General features: G+C 45.2%; 2 protein-coding genes across 6 annotated transcripts in view; one reads left to right on the top strand and one right to left on the bottom strand.

Moving 5' to 3' along the window:
• The window catches only part of DCAKD (dephospho-CoA kinase domain containing), a 38,137-nt gene extending 37,379 nt beyond the window's left edge, over nucleotides 1-758 (bottom strand). The window contains exon 1 of one of the 3 annotated variants that reach the window (XM_054459094.2): nucleotides 614-758. The gene's annotated coding sequence lies outside the window, so the exon portion shown is untranslated. Of the gene's footprint in view, nucleotides 1-166 lie in introns of all 3 variants that reach the window. The other 2 variants (XM_054459092.2, XM_054459091.2) reach the window with 2 other exon arrangements.
• Nucleotides 1-18,478, top strand: part of NMT1 (N-myristoyltransferase 1) — a 53,283-nt gene that overhangs the window by 8,529 nt on the left and 26,276 nt on the right. For all 3 annotated transcript variants that reach the window (XM_063656770.1, XM_063656769.1, XM_054459089.2), the window contains one exon: nucleotides 822-999. In XM_063656770.1, the coding sequence (XP_063512840.1) occupies nucleotides 822-999 (178 nt within the window). The remainder of the gene's footprint in view (nucleotides 1-821; nucleotides 1,000-18,478) is intronic.

Here is an 18,478-nt window from a genome sequence, read left to right on the forward strand (position 1 = left end):
GGGCGACAGAGTGCGGTCGTATTTAAAAAGAAAAGAAAAGAAAAAAAGGGTCGTTGTAGAAAATTCTTGTGGGGAATTAAAGGGACTTTAATTCTTGTGGGGAATTAAAGCTCTTTTCGCACACGAAAGAGCTTGGCGCGCGAAAGAGCTTGGCGAAGATAAGTACCTGGAGGCCAAGATGAGGCGGCGAGCCCTGCCTCCCTAGCAGTGTGGTCTCCTGGCTTACGGTCAGTGCTTCGCACTAAAAAATCCACTGCCTCTCATGAGACCTTGAACTGCCAATGACCGCGGGTTGCCCAGACTCCCGAGTGAGGAAGGCGGCCAGGAGTCAGCTCGGCTTCTTGCAGAAAAGCCCACTCCAAGAAGGCCTGGGGCATTCCGGCTCCAGGCGGGTCGCACCCGCGGGCCTCAGGCCCTTTCACTTACCCGGGAAAGGTAACGGTCCTTAACGGCAGCCAATAACGGCTCCCAGCAGCCCAGGCACTGGCAAGGGCAGGGTGAAATCAAACCTCGGATTTTGGAACCTCCACGCCTGAAACCCTAAACCAGCATCGAACTACAACTCCCAGCATGCCAGGCGGCCGCCCGGTTCCGAAGGGCAGATCCCACCAACCTTGCGCCCCTTCTTTCCTCAAAGCGTGGCCGAATGCCTAGGCTTCCGGGTATTAGTGGCCCCGCCCCTTAATCCGACCGGAGCCGTCCCTCGTGATTCCTGGGTATTGTAGTCAGTTTCCTGGGAAAGAGTCGCTCCTAGTGGCAGCTTCCTTCGCCAGAAAAACTACAAAACCCAGAATGCAGCGCAAATTCCCCTTGTCCAATAGGAACCCCCCATGTAGCGGGGCGCGGAGCCCTGCTCTCGCAACTCAAGATGGCGGACGAGAGTGAGACAGCAGTGAAGCCGCCGGCACCTCCGCTGCCGCAGATGATGGAAGGGAACGGGAACGGCCACGAGCACTGCAGCGATTGCGAGAATGAGGAGGACAACAGCTACAACCGGGGGTAACGAAATCCTCGGAGTCCAATTCCCGTCCAGCCTCCCACAACCTGGGTCTCTGGGGTGCGGGGAAGTCACCGGGAGCTTAGTCTAGCTCCACCCTCATGTTCTTATTGGCTAAGTCACTAGGATCCTGCCTGGCGATTGGTTACTGCCTTTGTCATTTATCAAGGGTGGGTGCTCTGGATATTAAGGGCCGGAGACGTTCAGTACTTTTATTATATAAAAGTTCTATGCAATGTTCCACTCGTGTACTTCAGGCCATTCCTGGGAAAAGAGCATGTTGGACGATGGTTTTCGATGGTACAACACAGGACAGTCTAGTAACAGTACAGTTCAAAGGGAACGTTACTTATAGACGTGTTGTTTGAACAACGTGACTAGCAATAAACGAATCATAAAACATTTCGCAGCAGTTCACCCTCAGTGAGGAAACTCATCAGACTATACAAACTGTATGTATAATTATATTGTAAAATATCACTACCAGAGAATCCCAAAATATAAACTCACCTTATAAACCTATGTAATTAACGATATGGTAATGCTTTGATTTACATAGTTTCCATTGCTCCAAATAATCCATAAGTATCCTGAACAATATATTAATATAATTAAGTCTTCGAACATCTTTGCCTTGTTACCTTTGCAGAGCAGCCCCAGGCTTCAAGAAATGAGCGATGTTGTTTCTTGGAGAGTATTTGGAATTCTCGGGCTCCATACTGCCTATCGTGTACTTTAGGGTCTTGCCATTAGTTACTATTTGTTCCTAGGGGTGAAGAAACGCACCAGGCATTTGAATGTTGAATTCTTTTTCCAAATTAGTTTTTACTTCTATAAGCCACAGCTTATTCATCTTTCTTCACATGGTTAGTGCCTGGCACTGGCACTCACGCTGTCTCTCCCCATCTTCCTGTCTATATTTGTATATATATTTTTAAACTGAAAGTCGTGAGAGATTTTTGGGTGTATAACTTGCTGAGTCTGAGGTAGTCTGATTTTCATAGCCAGCTTGTTATTCGCAGTATTGGTGGTAGTCCAGATATAAAGGTATAAAGACCGAGGACTGCATAGAAGAGATGGTCCCACAAGATTATAGTACATATTTTTATTGTATCCTTTCTATGTTTAGGTATGCTTAGATACACAAATACTTACCATTGTATTATAGTTGCCTGCAGTACTCAGTAATATGCAGCAGCCTATTGCTCCTAGGCTACAAACCTGTATAGCATGTTACTGTAATGTACACCATATAGCCTAGGCATTTAGTAGGCTATACCATCTAGGTTTGTGTAAGTACACCCTATGATGTCTGCAAGACAAATATCACCTAACCTTGCATTTCCCAGCACATATCCCTGACAGTCAGTGAAGCATGACTGTATTTAAGTGGTTTATAATCTGCTTGTGGTAAATCTTAGGTTAAAAGATCTAGCTTTTATGTTCTTCAGCCGGCTTAAAAATCACAGGAAGGGCCGGGCATGGTGTCTCACGCTTGTAGTCCCAGTACTTTGGGAGGCAGATCACGAGGTCAGGAGACCGAGACCATCCTGGCTAACACTGTGAAATCCCGTCTCTACTAAAAATACAAAAAATTTAGCCGGGCGTGGTGACAGGTGTCTGTAGTCCCAACTACTCAGGAGGCTGAGGCAGGAGAATGGCGTGAACCCAGGAGGCAGAGCTTGCAGTGAGCTGAGATCACGCCACTGCACTCCAGCCTGGGTGACAGAGCAAGACACTGACTCAAAAAAAAAAAAAAAAAAAAAAAAAAAATCACAGGAAGAAAGTAGAGGAATAGGAAGCTTGCTAAATTTAGTTTTTATAAGACTGTTCTGTTGCTATAACTCACAACAGATCTAATGTAATAAAAGTCTTGTTTTGAAGTTTGATATTCCTAAAAATGAAAGAGCTGAGAAAGAGGAAGTAGGAACAGGAAGAAGGGAAAGTGAAGCTCTCCTGAATAGAGATCTGAATCACAGATGAGAGTTGGTGAATGTGAAAGTCATTCCAGAAGTGAAAGTGTGGCATTTTCTTTGCTCTTTTTGTAGTTGCTTTTATTTTTATCTTCTTAACTGTTGTCCTGACCAGTGTCCTTAGGTTTTTGCCCTATAATCTGTGAATCACTTTTCAAAACTGTGTGCCAGAAAGTTATTTTATTGGCCTGGCGTGGTAGCTCACACCTGTAATCCCAACACTTTGGGAGGCCGAGGCAGGCGGATCACTTGAGGTCAGGAGTTCGAGAACAGCCTGACCAACATGGTAAAACCCCGTCTCCACTAAAAATACAAAATTTAGCTGGGCATGGTGGCGTACGCGTATAGTCCCAGCTACTCCGGAGACTGAGGCAGGAGAATCACTTGAACCTGGGAAGTGGAGGCTGCAGTGAGTTGAGATTACACCACTGCACTCCAGCCTGGGCAACAGAGCAAAACCTTGTCTCAAAAAAAAAAAAAGTGGCACACAGTGGCTCATGCCTGTAATCCCATCACTTTGGGAGGCCAAGGCTGGTGGATCACGAGGTCAAGAGATTGAGACCATCCTGGCCAACATGGTGAAACCCCGTCTCTATTAAAAATAGAAAAATTAGCTGGACATGGTGGCACATACCTGTAGTCCCAGCTACTGGGGAGGCTGAGGCAGGAGAATCACTCGAACCCGGGAGGCGGAGGTTGCAGTGAGCTGAGATTGTGCCACTGCACACCAGCTTGGCAACAGAGCGAGACTCCATCTCAAAAAAAAAAAATGAAATTATTTTATTTGTAGTAGAAGTAAGTAATAACCTTAAAAACTTTGACAGTTTGCGGTGGTGTTTCTGTGCATGGTTATGGTCTGGGTGAAAAAATTATGTTTATTAGCGTCCCAAATCTAAAGATCTGTGAAAATGAGTTTGGAGGTAGCAGGTGAAAAACCAAGGGCCTAGTCTGGAGGAGAGAGTAATTCTGGCACTAAGAATCTGGGGTAGAGTCAACATTTTTCCATGAACTTTAAGAGGAAATGGTTTTGGGGAGAAGCAGCAATGTGGGAAAATGCAGCACGGCACAGTAGAAAAGCATGGACTTTGGAATAATTTAAATCTGGTCTCAGGCCAGGCGTGGTGGCTCACGCCTGTAATCCCAGCACTTTGGGAGGCTGAGGTGGGTGGATCGCTTGTGGTCAGGAGTTTGAGACCAGCCCGGCCAGCATAGCGAAACCTCATCTCTACTAAAAATACAAAAATTAGCTGGGCATGGTGGCAGGCGCCTGTAATCCCAGCCACTAGGGAGGCTGAGGCAGGAGAATCACTTGAAAACAGGAGGCAGAGGTTGCAGTGAGCTGAGATCTCTCCAGTGCACTCCAGCCTGGGCGACAGAGCAAGCCTCTGATCTCAAAATCTCATCTCAAAGCTTGCCTCTGACACTTAACAGTCCTGTGACCTTGGGAAAGGTACTTAACTCAGAGTTGTAGGGATTAATGAGATAACATCTGGAATGCACTCCTCTTCCTCCCTCCTCCTCTTTCTTCAGATTGTCCCTAACCTCCCAGCTTGCCCCTCTGCTCTTATCACATACTGTATTGTAGCTTTTATCGTAACAATAGTTATAATAACAATAAATATAACTACATGTTTAGTAATTTTTCTTAATGTGCCTGGTTACCTGTCTCATCTGACAGTAAGGTGCATGTAAACAGGATTGTTTGCCTAAGAAATGCCTAGCACTTAGTGGGCATTAATGAGTGTTTGCTGTGTGAATGAATGGCAGATATTAAAGTGCCTAGCCCAATATTAGTGGAGTTTCATCTCCCCTCACCAAGTGAGAGGATGTCAGATTTTTCTTACATACACATTTTCTCTCCCCAAATAATTCTGATTGTAAGCCTTACTACAATTTTTATCAAATACCTACAGAGGCAGGGCGTGGTGGTTCACGCCTGTAATCCCAGCACTTTGGGAGGCCAAGGTGGGTGGGATCACGAGGTCAGGAGTTGGAGACCATCCTGGCTAACACAGTGAAACCCCATCTCTAATAAAAATACAAAAAATTAGCCGGGTATGGTGGCGCGTGCCTGTAGTCCCAGCTACTCAGGAGGCTGAGGCAGGAGAATGGTGTGACCCTGTGAGGCGGAGCTTGCAGTGAGCCGAGATCGCGCCATTGCACTCCAGCCTGGGGGACAGAGCCAGACTCTGTCTCAAAAAAAAAAAAAAAAGAAATACCTACAGAAACCAGGAAGCTCCAATTTGCTGTGGAGCTTTCCACTGTTGTGTGCTTTCCACTGTGTTTTGCTTCTTGAAATGTTTTTTGTCTTAATATTATTTAAAATGTTCTCAAAAATCATGTGAAAATTGACAGAGAAGTTTTCCTTTCAATGCTAGAGAGTCTAAAATGTGTAATTTATAATAAAGGCTGATGATAGTTCAAGCTACCCCTTATTCTCCTTGGCCTTTTTTTTTTTTTTTTAAAAAGAGACTGTTGCCCAGACTAGTCTCAAACTCCTGGATTCAAGTGATCCTCCTGCCTTAGCCTCCCAAAATGCTGGGATTGTAAGCATAAGCCACCACACCCAGCCTCCTGCCCCTTTTTTTCAGGAACTAAAGTCATAGTACTCTATGCTAATAAAATGAGCTAAATTCATGTACTGGATTCTGTTGCCCGGGCTGGAGTGCTGTGGCGCCATCTTGGCTCACTGCAACCTCTGCCTCCCAGGTTCAAGAAATTCTCCTGCCTCAGCCTCCTGAGTAGCTGGGACTATAGGAGCGCACCGCTATGCCCGGCTAATTTTTCATATTTTAGTAGAGACGGGGTTTCACCGTGTTGCCCAGGCTGGTCTTGAACTCCTGAGCTCAGGCAATCCGCCTGCCTTGGCCCCTGAAAGTGCTAGGATTACAGGCATGAGCCACCATGCCCGGCCAGTTGTATTAATTTCTTATGTCTCTTTGTATATGAGTTTAGTTCTTGACTTTTCTAGTCTTGTGTTTCCTCCGTAATTAAATCAGCATAAACATTTGGTGAATATAAAAACTCCATGTGGTTGTGTGTAGTGGCTCATGCTTGTAATCTCAGCACTTTGGGAGGCTGAGGCAGAAAAATCACTTGAGCCCAGGAGTTCGAGACCAGCCTGGGCAACATGGTGAGACCCCATCTCTATAAATAAAAACAAAAAACCCCAAACCCTTCATGTATACATATAGGTATACATGCATACATATGCAGTGTGTATGGGTGCGTCTCTTCAGTTTTTCTATTTAAAAAATTTTTAATTTAATTTTAAAATTATTATTATTACTTTGGAAACAGGGCCTCGCTCTGTCGTCCAGGCTATAGTACAGTGGTGTGATCATGGCTTACTGCAGCCTTTGACCTGGGCTCAAGCGATCCTCCCACCTCAGCCTCCCAAGTAGCTAGGACTGTAGACATGCACCATCATCCCTGGCTAATTTTCTTTTTAAAAAGTTTCTGTAGAGATGGGATCTCACTATTTAGCCCAGGCTGGTCTCAAACTGCTGGCCTCAAGTGATGCTCCCACCTTGGCCTCCCAAACTGCTGGGATTGTGGGCATAAGCTCCTGTATCCAGCCAGTTTTGTTTGTTTGTTTACTGCACTCAATTTCCCCCAGTTACGTGCCTAGCGTAATTATCCTGAACAATTGAGAGGAGAGTCAGACTAAGATAATCTTTATGCAGCATCCCCCTGTAGTTTGTGATTCATCTATGTGGTTTAATTTGTGTTTTGTTTTTTTTTTAATGAGAGTCTTTCCAAGAAGTATTGCCAAAGAGTAAATCTCATCAGTTGGCAGATTTTAATTTGGGGGTAATAAGTGAAGTTTGTCTTAGTGTTTTGGAACAAAAAAGAACTTTTAGACTATTGTGTTCTAGGAGTCTTTCGGAATTTATTTTGCAATGTCTTCAGTGTCATTGAGATCCTGGTAAGCATGGGTCAAGAGCCCTCTGACAAGAGGTGTCTCATCTCCATCCTGCTCTCTTACTCCTTGGGACAGGTTAACATGGATTCTTTATAAGTTCTCCTCATTTCCTAGTTGTGAGATACTATCCCTTATGAAAACTTAGGAGGAAAGAAAAGTCTTCCTGAAAATAAATTCCATAAAGCTAGCCTTACTTGTTTTTGTTTTTTTCTTCAGCTTCTCCAAGAGTCGTTCTTTTCCTATTTATTTGATGGCTTATAGCTGCAGCTAGCTCTTGGAAATAAGAAATCTTTTTAGTTCCTTTAATTTCTGCCTTCAACTTTTGGTTTTGCAAAACTAGATCAAAGCAGAATGGAAAGAGAAACCTCATCACTGATATCAAATAAGTGTTCTAATTTTGTTTCCCAATTAAGTGGCAATTAAAAAGAAACTAATCAAGAGCTGCTTCAGGGAAGAGACTGGAAAGCAGAAGAAATGGAAAGTAAATGAGAGCCTATTTCAGGGACTCGCTGCTCATGGCAAAGCAGTTTTGCTGATTTTTCACATTGTTCAACTAATATGCTCACGCTAAAATTCCCCAGCTTTACTAAGTTGGCAGTTAACCCTTTCCCTATAGAGCCCATAGATTTATGAGCCATACATTTAGTAACTTCAGGAGGATGCTTCTTTAACTCTTTCTCTGTAGCTTTTTATCTGAAATCTCTACCCTTCAGGCCTCTCTTCCAATTCCTCAAAGAAGATGTCCTTGTGATTGTTACATTTAAGGGACAAAAATATGGTGTTCTCTATTGAGAGCGCCAAAAATACTAAACCGGAATTCCTCCATAGGCTCAGTATTTGCCTCAAAAATGTCCCAGCACTTTGAGAGGCTGAAGTGGGCAGATCACTTGAGGTCAGGAGTTCGAGACCAGCCGGGCCAACATGGCAAAACCCCATCTCTACTAAAAATACAAAAATTAGCTGGGCGTAGTGGCACGCACCTGTAGTCCCAGCTACATGGGAGGCTGAGACAGGAGAATCACTTGAACCTGGGAGGCAGAGGTTGCAGTGAGCCCAGATGGCGCCACTGCACTTCAGTCTGGGCGATGGAGAGAGCCTCCATCTCAAAAAAATAAAACAACAACTTTCTAGAGCTGCTCTCTTGAGAGACAACTGAGGAGTCACTATGGTTAAGTGTTTAGTAAATGTTACTATTATTACTACGTAGTGGGCATTGTGCTAAGCCCTTTACGTGGATTATATCCTCCATGATTTCACTTATGAAGACTTTAGGGATTTTTGTTTGTTTCTTTCTTTTTTTGAGACAGAGTCTCACTCTGTCGCCCAAGCTGGAGTACAGTGGCACGATCTTAGCTCACTGCAACCTCTGCCTTACAGGTTCAAACAATTCTTGTGTCTTAACCTCCCAAGTAGCTGGGATCACAGGTGTGCACCACCATACCCGGCTAATTTTTGTATTTTTAGTAGAGACACGGTTTTGCCATGTTGGTCAGGCTGGTCTCAAACTCCTGGCCTCAAGCAATCCACCTGCCTTGGCCTCCCAAAGTGCTGGGATTATTACAGGTGTGAGCCACCATGCCTGGACTTCAGTTTTTTGTTTTTTTGGGTTTTTTTGAGACAGAGTCTCACTCTGTCGCCCAGGCTGGAGTGAAGTGGCACGATCTCGGCTCACTGCAACCTCTGCCACCCGGGTTCAAGCGACTCTCCTGCGTCAGCCTCCTAAGTAGCTGAGATTACAGGTGCCTGCCACTGTGCCTAGCTAACTTTTGTAGTTTTAGTAGAGACGGGGTTTCACCATCTTGGCCAGGCTGGTCTTGAACTCCTGTCCTCGTGATCCATCTGCCTTGTCCTCCCCAAAGTGCTGGGATTACAGGCGTGAGCCACCATGCCTGGCCAGACTTTATTTTTATTTATTTATTTATTTATTTATTTATTTATTTTTGAGACAGAGTCTCGCTCTGTTGCCCAGGCTGGAGTGCAGTGGCGTGATCTTGGCTCACCACAACCTCCACCTCCCAGGTTCCAGTGATTCTCCTGCCTCAGCCTCCTGGATAGCTGGGACTACAGGCGCATGCCACCATGCCCAGCTAATTTTTGTATTTTTAGTAGAGATGGGGTTTCACCATCTTGGCCAGGCTGGTCTTGGAACTCCTAATCTCGTGATCCGCCCACCTCAGCCTCCCAAAGTGCTGGGATTACAGGCGTGAGCCACCACTGCGCCCAGCCAGACTTAGTTTTTATAGTGAGGCTTGAGATTTGCATCTCCACTGGTCTCTTTGACATCTCAGAGGATCCATTCTGAACTTGCTAGATTTCTTTCCCCTGCTGAATTGAGTTCTGCATCTTGAATCTGCAGCAGTGTGAATCCTATCTTTAGATCCATTTAACAGCCTATGGACGTTCCCAAACTTGGGAGCCAGTTTGTCTCTGCATGATAGACGAATATTTTTTTCAGAAGTCATTCTAATCGCACCACTGCACTCCAGCCTGGGCAACAGTGAGACTCCATCTCAAAAAAAAAAAAAAAAAATCATTCTAGTGGATGAGATTTCTGCCAGCATTGAGCCACTGCTCAACATATTCTTGATAATGGTCTCTGAACAGCATTTGATTTTACCTTGGAGTTGCGAAGTCAAAGTCTAACTCGCCAAACAAACTCAATGTGGAATATACATACTTGTCTCATTCCGGTTTTAAGGAGTTTAGTATACCAGAGCTTTTGTCACCTCTAAAAAGCAGTTATCATCCATGACAAGAATTGGCTTGTTCACCCTCAGTACTCTGGCTTATTATCCCAGGGAGGGCCGAGGGTGGCAGCAAGACTGGTCTTTTGTAATCCCTTCTTATAACCTGCTGTTCTCTTCACAGACCTCCCAGGGTACCTTTTTTTTTTTTTTTTTTTTTTTGTGAGATGGAGTCTCACTCTGTCTCCCAGGCTGGAGTGCAGTGGCGTAATCTCGGCTCATTGCAACCTCTGCCTCCTGGGTTCAAATGATTCTTCTGCCTCAGTCTCTCAAATAGCTGGGATTACAGGCACCCGCCACCATGCCCAGCTAATTTTTTTTTTGTTCGTTTTTGAGACAGAGTCTCGCTCTGTCGCCCAGGCTGGAGTACAGTGGCGTGGTCTTGGCTCACTGCAAGCTCCGTCTCCTGGGTTCACGCCATTCTCCTGCCTCAGCCTCCTGGGTAGCTGGGACTACAGTCACCCACCACCTCGCCCGGCTAATTTTTTGTATTTTTAGTAAGAGACGGGGTTTCACCGTGTTAGCCAGGATGGTCTCGATCTCTTGACCTTATGATCCGCCCGCCTCGGCCTCCCTAAGAGCTGGGATTACAGGCGTGAGCCACCGCGCCTGGCCAGTTTTTGTATTTTTTAGTAGAGAAGGGTTTCACTATGTTGGCCAGGCTTGTCTCGCCCTCCAGACCTTAGGTGATCTGCCCGCCTTGGCCTCCCAAAGTGCTGGGATTACAGGCATGAGCCACTGTGCCCAGCCCCAGGGTACCTTGATGGCAGTACTAAAGTGTTTTTATTTTTGCCATCATTTGGGATTCACAAGCAGTTTTTGATATAACTAATTGGTGGGAATGTGCGGAGTTGGGGGTATTGCACTGAGTGATCCTTAGCCGCAGAAGTACAGAGACTAGACAACTGATACTGATTCATGCCATGTCGTTTCCTTCTGGGCATCTTTGCCATTTCATTCACCTCTCTTTGGTCTTTCTGAGTACTAATAGGATTATTAGTGAACTTACCATACTTCAAGAGTTAATTGATTTGCAAAAGGATTTCCTGATGTCTACAAGTAGAATCAAAAGAATATTAGAGGTTAGAATTTATTTTAATAAGTTTCTCTGGAAAATTTGAATTTCTGCCCAAAAAATTCATGGTTTTTTTTTTTTTGTTTTTTTTTTGTTTTTTGAGACAAGGTTTCACTCTGTCACCCAGATCATAGTGCCGTGGTGCAGTCCTCCTACTTCAGCCTCCTGAGTGACTGGAACTACAGGCTAATTTTTTTGTCTGTGTGTGTAGAGACAAGATCTCACTGTGTTGCCCAGGCTGATCTCTAACTCCTGTCTTTTTTTTTTCAGAGGTAGAAAACAAGTGGCGGCTGGTCCAAGTGCAGTGGTGTTTACGACTAATTTGTCATAACCAGTTATAGATTTCTTTGTTCCTTTTCCACTCCCACTGCTTCACTTGACTAGCCTTTGAAAAATAAAAGTAAGAAACAAGTGGCCATGAGATCTGAGAGCTACAGTGAAAAAAAAAAAGTGGCCAGATTTGTGAATTTTATTTCCCAAACTTTTTTTTCTTATGTTGTAAACCTGTGGTCTGTGTTTAAGACATTGAAACCATTAGAAATAGTTACAGTAGAGCTTTTTTGTTTGTGTTTTATTTGCTTATTAGAGATGGGGTCTCACTTTGTCACCCAGGATGGAGTACAGTAGCTATTCACAAGCATGGTCGTGGTGTACTACTACATCATGAGACTCCTGGGCTCAAGAGATCCTCCCACCTCAGCTTCCTGAGTAGCTGGGACTACAAGTTCACACCACCACACCTGGCTGGACCTGTTTTAACTTTTCAAGGAGTAGGACAGAGCCTAAGGAGAGAGAAGACAATGAATAAGAAAATTAGGGCTGGACATGGTAGCTCACATCTGTAATCCCAGCATTGTGGGAAGCTGAGGCAGGTGGATAGCTTGAGTCCAGGAATTCAAGACCAGCCTGGGCAACATAGAGAAACCCTGTCTCTACAAAACATAAAAATTAGCCAGGTATGGTGGCGTACGCCTGTAGTCCCAGCTACTCAGGAGGCTGAGGTGAGATGATCGCTTGAACCTGGGAGGTTGAGGCTGCAGTGAGCCATGATTGTGCCACTGCACTCCAGCCTGGGTAACAGAGTAAGAACCTGTCTTAAAAAAAAACAAAACAACTCAGTATTTTTTTATTTGAGATGGAGTCTCACTCAGGCTGGAGTGCAGTGGTGCGATCTCAGCTCACTGCAACCTCCCCCTCCCAGGTTCAAGCGATTCTCCTGCCTCAGCCTCCCAAGTAGCTGGGATTACAGGCGTGAACCACCACCACACCTGGCTAATTTTTCTATTTTTTTAGTAGAGATGGGGTTTCGCCATGTTGGCGAGGCTGATCTCAAACTTCTGACCTCAGGCGATCCACCCACCTTGGCTTCCCAAAGTGCTGGGATTACAGGTGTGAGCCACCGCACCTGGCCTATTTTTTTTTTTTTTTTGAGGCGGAGTCTCGCTCTGTTGCCCAGGCTGGAGTGCAGTGGCGCGATCTCAGCTCACTGCAAGCTCCGCCTCCCGGGTTCACGCCATTCTCCTGCCTCAGCCTCCCGAGTAGCTGGGACTACAGGTGCCCGCCACGAGGCCTGGCTAATTTTTTGTATTTTTAGTAGAGACGGGGTTTCACCACGTTAGCCAGGATGGTCTCGATCTCCTGACTTCGTGATCCACCCGCCTCGGCCTCCTAAAGTGCTGGGATTACAGGCGTGAGCCACCGTGCCCGGCCTATTTTTTTTAATAAAAAAAAGAAAGTTGATAATTTAAAATCCCAATCAGTAGCTCAAGAGCACAGCATTTCCATTGCTCTCATAGAATATTAATACAGCTGTCCTGTGCAAACAGTACTGAAGATGTTTTGCTGACCCTTTTTTGGGCTCTAGCTTTTCAAGGTCTTATTTTAGTCTATTATGCCTGTAAAGCATCAGTCAAGCATATAATTGTTGAACTATTAACTGTGTGCTCAGCACAACTAGAGGCGCTGTGGGAAACAGCTGTATAAGATGTAGTCTGGCCGGGCGTGGTGGCTCACGCCCTTAATCCCAGCACTGTAGGAGGCTGAGGCGGATCACTTGAGGCCAGGAGTTCGAGACCAGCCTGGCCAACATGATGAAACCCTGTCTCTACTAAAAATACAAAAATTAGCTGGGCATGGTGGCACATGCCTGAAATCCCAGCTTCTCAGGAGGCTGAGGAAGAGAATCGCTTGAACCCAGGAGGCGGAGGTTGCAGTGAACCAAGATCACGCCACTGCACTCCAGCCTGGGCAACAGAGCAAGACTCTGTCTCAAAAAAAAAAGATGTAGTCCCTATTCTTAGGAAATTTTTAATGTCATTGGGAAGCCAAGAAAGCAATATATTATTATATATAAAGTGTTTTAGGAGATTATAGTTTTAAAACAGGCAGACATCAGAGAAGTAGAATAGTCAGAGCTGACTTTCTGGATAAAACATGACTCACTTTCCTCATTACTTCTAATGCTTGCTCCTCTCAAACACCAAAACTATGTTCTGTAGCCCAGTGTGAGGAAACATTATTCTCTTGGCTTTAGAGGATTCTCAAATCAGTTCTTAATAGGGAACGAAGCCATAGCCTTTGGGGGGAAATGGCCCCAAGCCAAGTCTTTAGAGATCGATGGCTCCTCCCTAGATGCTAGTTGGTTGGTTGATAACCAATTTGCCTCACATCTCTGGACCTTAGTTTCCTCATCTGTAAACAACAAGTTAAGCCAGATGGTTCTGAGATTCCAGTGTTGGAGGCTCAGCTTCCCCTCCGCTGTGATAGAGCTTTTTCTTCCCAGGCATGCAGTTTTGAGCGGATTGCATCATCCAGTAAGACTGAGAGGAGGCCCACATATGGACCCTCGCTACTCCTGTTGTCTAGAAGTTCCTCTTCTGCCGTTCATCTGCCAGCTTGCCCTTACCTCCCACCCGCTTACATACCCAGCACTGTGTTCTATTTCTAGAAATAAGTACTGAAGTTCGTTTTCCATCTCCTCCCCAAGGCCTGAATTTATACAAGAGCATCCTTAGGATGTCTTACATTTTTGAACTTGGAACATTTTGGTCTTCGTTAAAAGATGACATTTCTTTTTTTTTTTTTTTTTTTTTTTTTTGAGACAGAGTCTCGCTTAGTCACCCAGGCCGGAGTGCAGTGGCTGGATCTCTGCTCACTGCAAGCTCCGCCTCCTGGGCTCACGCCATTCTCCTGCCTCAGCCTCCCGAGTAGGTGGGACTACAGGCGCCCACCACCACGCCCAGCTAATTTTTTTATATTGTTTTTTAGTAGAGATGGGGTTTCACCGTGTTAGCCAGGATGGTTGCGATCTCCTGACCTCGTGATCTGCCCACCTCGGCCACCCAAAGTGCTGGTATTATAGGCGTGAGCCATCGCGCCCACCGAGATGACATTTCTTGATTGCTTTTCTGCTCAGTTCCTGGATCTTTTATTCTAATTCACCCTGTATTTGCTAGGTTGGTCATTGATCACTTGAGTTGATCAACTTTAGAACGTAAGTCTCATAGTTTTTGTATGAACTGCCATCTCCCTTCTGGGGGAGGAGGCACTTCTGTCGCTGCACCAAGGCAAACTTTACTTAATTCTCTACTCTTTATTTTGGAGCCAAGTGAAACAAGTTGGACTTTGGTTTGCTGTATTCTAAGATTCTGGTTGTGGCCAATCTCAGTTTGAAATAAGGTGACTGGCAGCTTAGATCTGTGAGAGATTTCTGTTTCAGTGTGCCGAATCGCAGCATGCCCTAGGATTCCCACCCAGTGGGTGTGGACTTCAAATCTCTTTAAAAAGGATGCCAGCCAGGCACGGTGGCTCATTCCCATAATCCCAGCACTTTGGGAGGCCAAGGCAGGAGGACTGCTTGAGCCCAGGAGTTTGAGCCCAGCTTAAAATTAGCCAGGCATGGTGATGCACACCTGTAGCCCCAATTACTCAGGATGCTGAAGCAGGAGGATTGCTTGAGCCAGGAGTTGGAGGCTGCAGTGAGCCATGATCGTGCCACTGCACTCCAGCCTGGGTGACAGAGCAAGACCCTGTCTCAAAAATGAACAAACAGCCAGGTGCGGTGGCTCACGCCTGTAATCCTAGCACGTTGGGAGGCTAAGGTGAGTGGATCACTTGAGGTCAGGAGTCCAAGACCAGACTGGCCAACATGGTGAAACCGCGTCTCTACTAAAAATATAAAAATTAGCTGGGCCTGATGGTGGGCGCCTGTAATCCCAGCTACTCAGGAGGCCGAGGTGTGAGAATTTGCATGAACCTGGGAGGCGGAGGTTGCAGTGAGCCGAGATCACACCACTGCACTAGAGCCTGGGCAACAGAGTGAGACTCTTGTCTTAAAAAGAAAAAAAAAAAAAAAGGCTGGGTGCGGTGGCTCACACCTGTAATCCCAGCACTTTGAGAGGCCGAGGCTGGCAGATCATGAGGTCAGTAGTTCGAGACCAGCCTGGCCAACATGGTGAAACCGCGTCTCTACTAAAAGTACGAAAAATTAGCCGGGCATGGTGGTGCGTGCCTGTAGTCCCAGCTACTTGGGAGGCTGAGGCAGGAGAATCGCTGAACCCAGGAGGCGGAGGTTGCGGTGAGCTGAGAACACGCCGCTGCACTCCAGGCTGGCAGCAGAGCAAGACTCCATCTCAAAAAAAAAAAAGAGGCCAGGCACGGCGGCTCACGCCTGTAATCCTAGCACTTTGGGCAGCCGAGGCAGGCAGATCACCTGAAGTCAGGAGTTCAAGACCAGCCTGACCAACATGGTGAGACCTCATCTCTACTAAAAATACAAAAATTAGCTGGATATGGTGGTGTGTGCCTGTATTCCCAGCTACCCAGGAGGCTGAGGCAGAAGAATCACTGGAACCTGTGATGAGGAGGCTGCAGTGAGCCGAGATTGTGCCATTGCACTCCAGCCTGGGCGACAGAGCGAGACTCCATCTCAAAAACAAAAAACATGAATCAAGAAACAAATAAAAAATGATGCCAGATTCCTGGAGAAGGATTAGCCTGGCTTCTGTGGGGTCCTCTAGTTTTGTTTTCCCTTAGTCCAAATTGAGGCCATTCTTCTGTGAAGTGGTGTTGGCTTGCTAGGATGCTTTTTGAAGTTCTACTCTCAAGGCCTTTGAGCTTGGTTCCCTATGAATAATTAAAATTATTATAATTACCATGAAAGCTAACTGGAGTAGGCTCCTTGGAAGTCTGGTTTTGCTGAATTGGTTGTCTTCTGTTTGGGGGTGTTGACTGTAAGACTATGTGTACTCATAATATGTCCTCACGGATGGGGCTCAATACTTGGTAGCTCAGTGAAAATGACTCATTAAAGAAAAAAAAAAAGTGCCGGGCACGGTGGCTCATGCCTGTAATCCTAGTACTTTGGGAAGCTGAGGCAGGTGAATCACCTGAGGTCAGGAGTTTGAGACCAGACTGACCAACATGGTGAAACCCTTTCTCTACTAAAAATAGAAAAATTAGCTGGGCGTGGTGGCACATGCTTGTAATCCTAACTACTTGGGAGTCTGAGGCAGGAAAATCCCTTGAACCTGAGAGGCGGAGGCTGCAGTGAGCTGAGATCGTGCCATTGCACTCCAGCCTGGGCAACAAGAGTGAAACTCTGTCTCAAAAAAAAAAAAAAACAAAAAACAACTTCCCTGTGTTCTTCAGCCATGTGCTTGATGTACAAGTTGAAACAGGATTTTTGCTCAGTAACTGGCTGCTTATACAAATTCAAGCCAATATAAAGAAAATGAAATTTGCTCTCTGATTTTAGTTTCAGTCTTGGAGATTTCTAGACACTTGTATTGGCAATGCATAAAGCAGAACAAGAGTTCAGCCCAAGATCCTTCCACAAAAATTGGGTTCATGAGGTGATAGCTACATGGAAGTATCTTCACTAAATAGCAAGAACAAAGGCAAGAAGATAGTTTTTACAGTGATTTTGCATATTTGTAAAGACTTTTAAAGTTGGAAGAAGTAATTATTTTCCCCATGTGAAATTATGTTTAGTAAGTATCCAGTTGGTTAATCTACAGCAGTTCTTCACCTTACCTTTTTGATTCTTTCTTTTGTAGAATTATAAAAAGTTATTCTTATGGTAATTCATATTACCATAATTTGTTCCATAAGCTGTTATGGAACCAGCTAATTTGTGGTTATGGACCAGATAATTTGTTCCATAAGCTGTTATGAATAAGAACTTATATTATAAATTGTATCCAACAATGGGACACTGCTTTGTCTCCTAATATCAGCCAGGTTTTGCTTGTTTGTTTTTTGAGATGGAGTTTTGCTCTTCTTGCTCAGGCTGTAGTACAGTGGTGCAATCTTGGCTCACCACAGTCTTCACCTCCCAGGTTCAAGTGATTCTCCTGCCTCAGCCTCCCGAGTAGCTGGGATTACAGGCATGTGCCACCACGCCCGGCTAATTTTGTATTTTAGTAGAGACAGGGTTTCTCCTTATTGGTCAGGCTGGTCTCGAACTCCCGACCTCAGGTGATCCGCCTGCCTCGGCCTCCCAAAGTGCTGGGATTACAGGCGTGAGCCACCTCACCCGGCCTGTGAGCCAGTTTTTAAATCTTATAATGCTTCACATAATCCTGAGACTGAAGTGAAAATATCTGGAGTAGAAAAACCACAGAGTTGTCCTAGGCTGCAGATGGTCCTGTGTGCAATAACAAAATTGAGTTACTAAGAAGAAGTTATCTTTAGGCCGTAAATGACTTTATGGTTTCTGTTCTTTGCCATGGCCTTGGGGGTTTTGCTGAGCATCTGGTTTTAAGGAAGTTACCTTATTTCCTCTTTGAATGTTCTCAGTCTTCCCTCCATGTTAATGCCTTCTGGGTCTCATTAATATCATACCAAGTAGGTGTACTTGCATCTAGACTTCATTACCTTATGCTTGGACTAAAGGAACCTTCAGATTTAACTGGATCTCTCCCTGGCACAGTCTTTCTACATCAGGGGCACTGAGAGGCCTGGCCAGATGGAAGCTGTGGGAGGCAAGAGTGGACAGCGTAAGTGGAAAATGAGGGTGATGGGCCTAGGGAAAAATTGGGCTTGATACCTTCCAAGTTAAGAAGCTGCTGTCACTCTAGGATTTCAAGCATGGCAGGGACACATGGAAAGCCATTTTCACAGAGGTGAGTCCCACAGCTATATAGAGTTCAGGTGATGCAGAAAGATTGTGAAGGCAGAGAGATCCAGAAAAGGCTGGAGGTAACTTAAGTCCAAGGGTAAGGTCATGAAGTCTGGATGTGAGCATTCCTCCCAGGAACAGGAAGAGATAGGAGAATCTGAAGACATTCTATGAAGAGAATTGGCAGCATGTGATTTCAGATCACTTTCTCCCTATATATATATATATATATATATATATATATACACACACACACAGTATCTGTCTGTGAGATGATAGTAATATTCATAATAACTCCAAGGCATTTTGAGACCCTGAAGTCTTTCTGAATTATAAATTGTATTTAACATAAAGTTAATGGAAAATTGTATTTTATATTGTTTTAATTCTTGGGGTTTTTGGTGTTTTTTTTGTTTTCTTTTTTGAGACAGTGTCTGGCTGTATTGCCCAGGCTGGAGTATAGTTGTGCGATTTTAGCTCACTGCAGCCTCCTCCTCCCAGGCTTCAAGCCAACCTCTCAACTCAGCCTCCCAAGTAGTTGGGACTACAAGTGTGCACCACCACACCTGGCTAATTTTTGGATTTGTGGTAGAGACGGGGTTTCGCCATGTTGCCCAGGCTGGTCTCAAACTCCTGAGCTCAAG

This window comes from Pongo pygmaeus, chromosome 19 (genome assembly GCF_028885625.2).
Source record: "Pongo pygmaeus isolate AG05252 chromosome 19, NHGRI_mPonPyg2-v2.0_pri, whole genome shotgun sequence".
In the NCBI taxonomy this organism is placed as follows: Eukaryota; Metazoa; Chordata; class Mammalia; order Primates; family Hominidae; genus Pongo; species Pongo pygmaeus.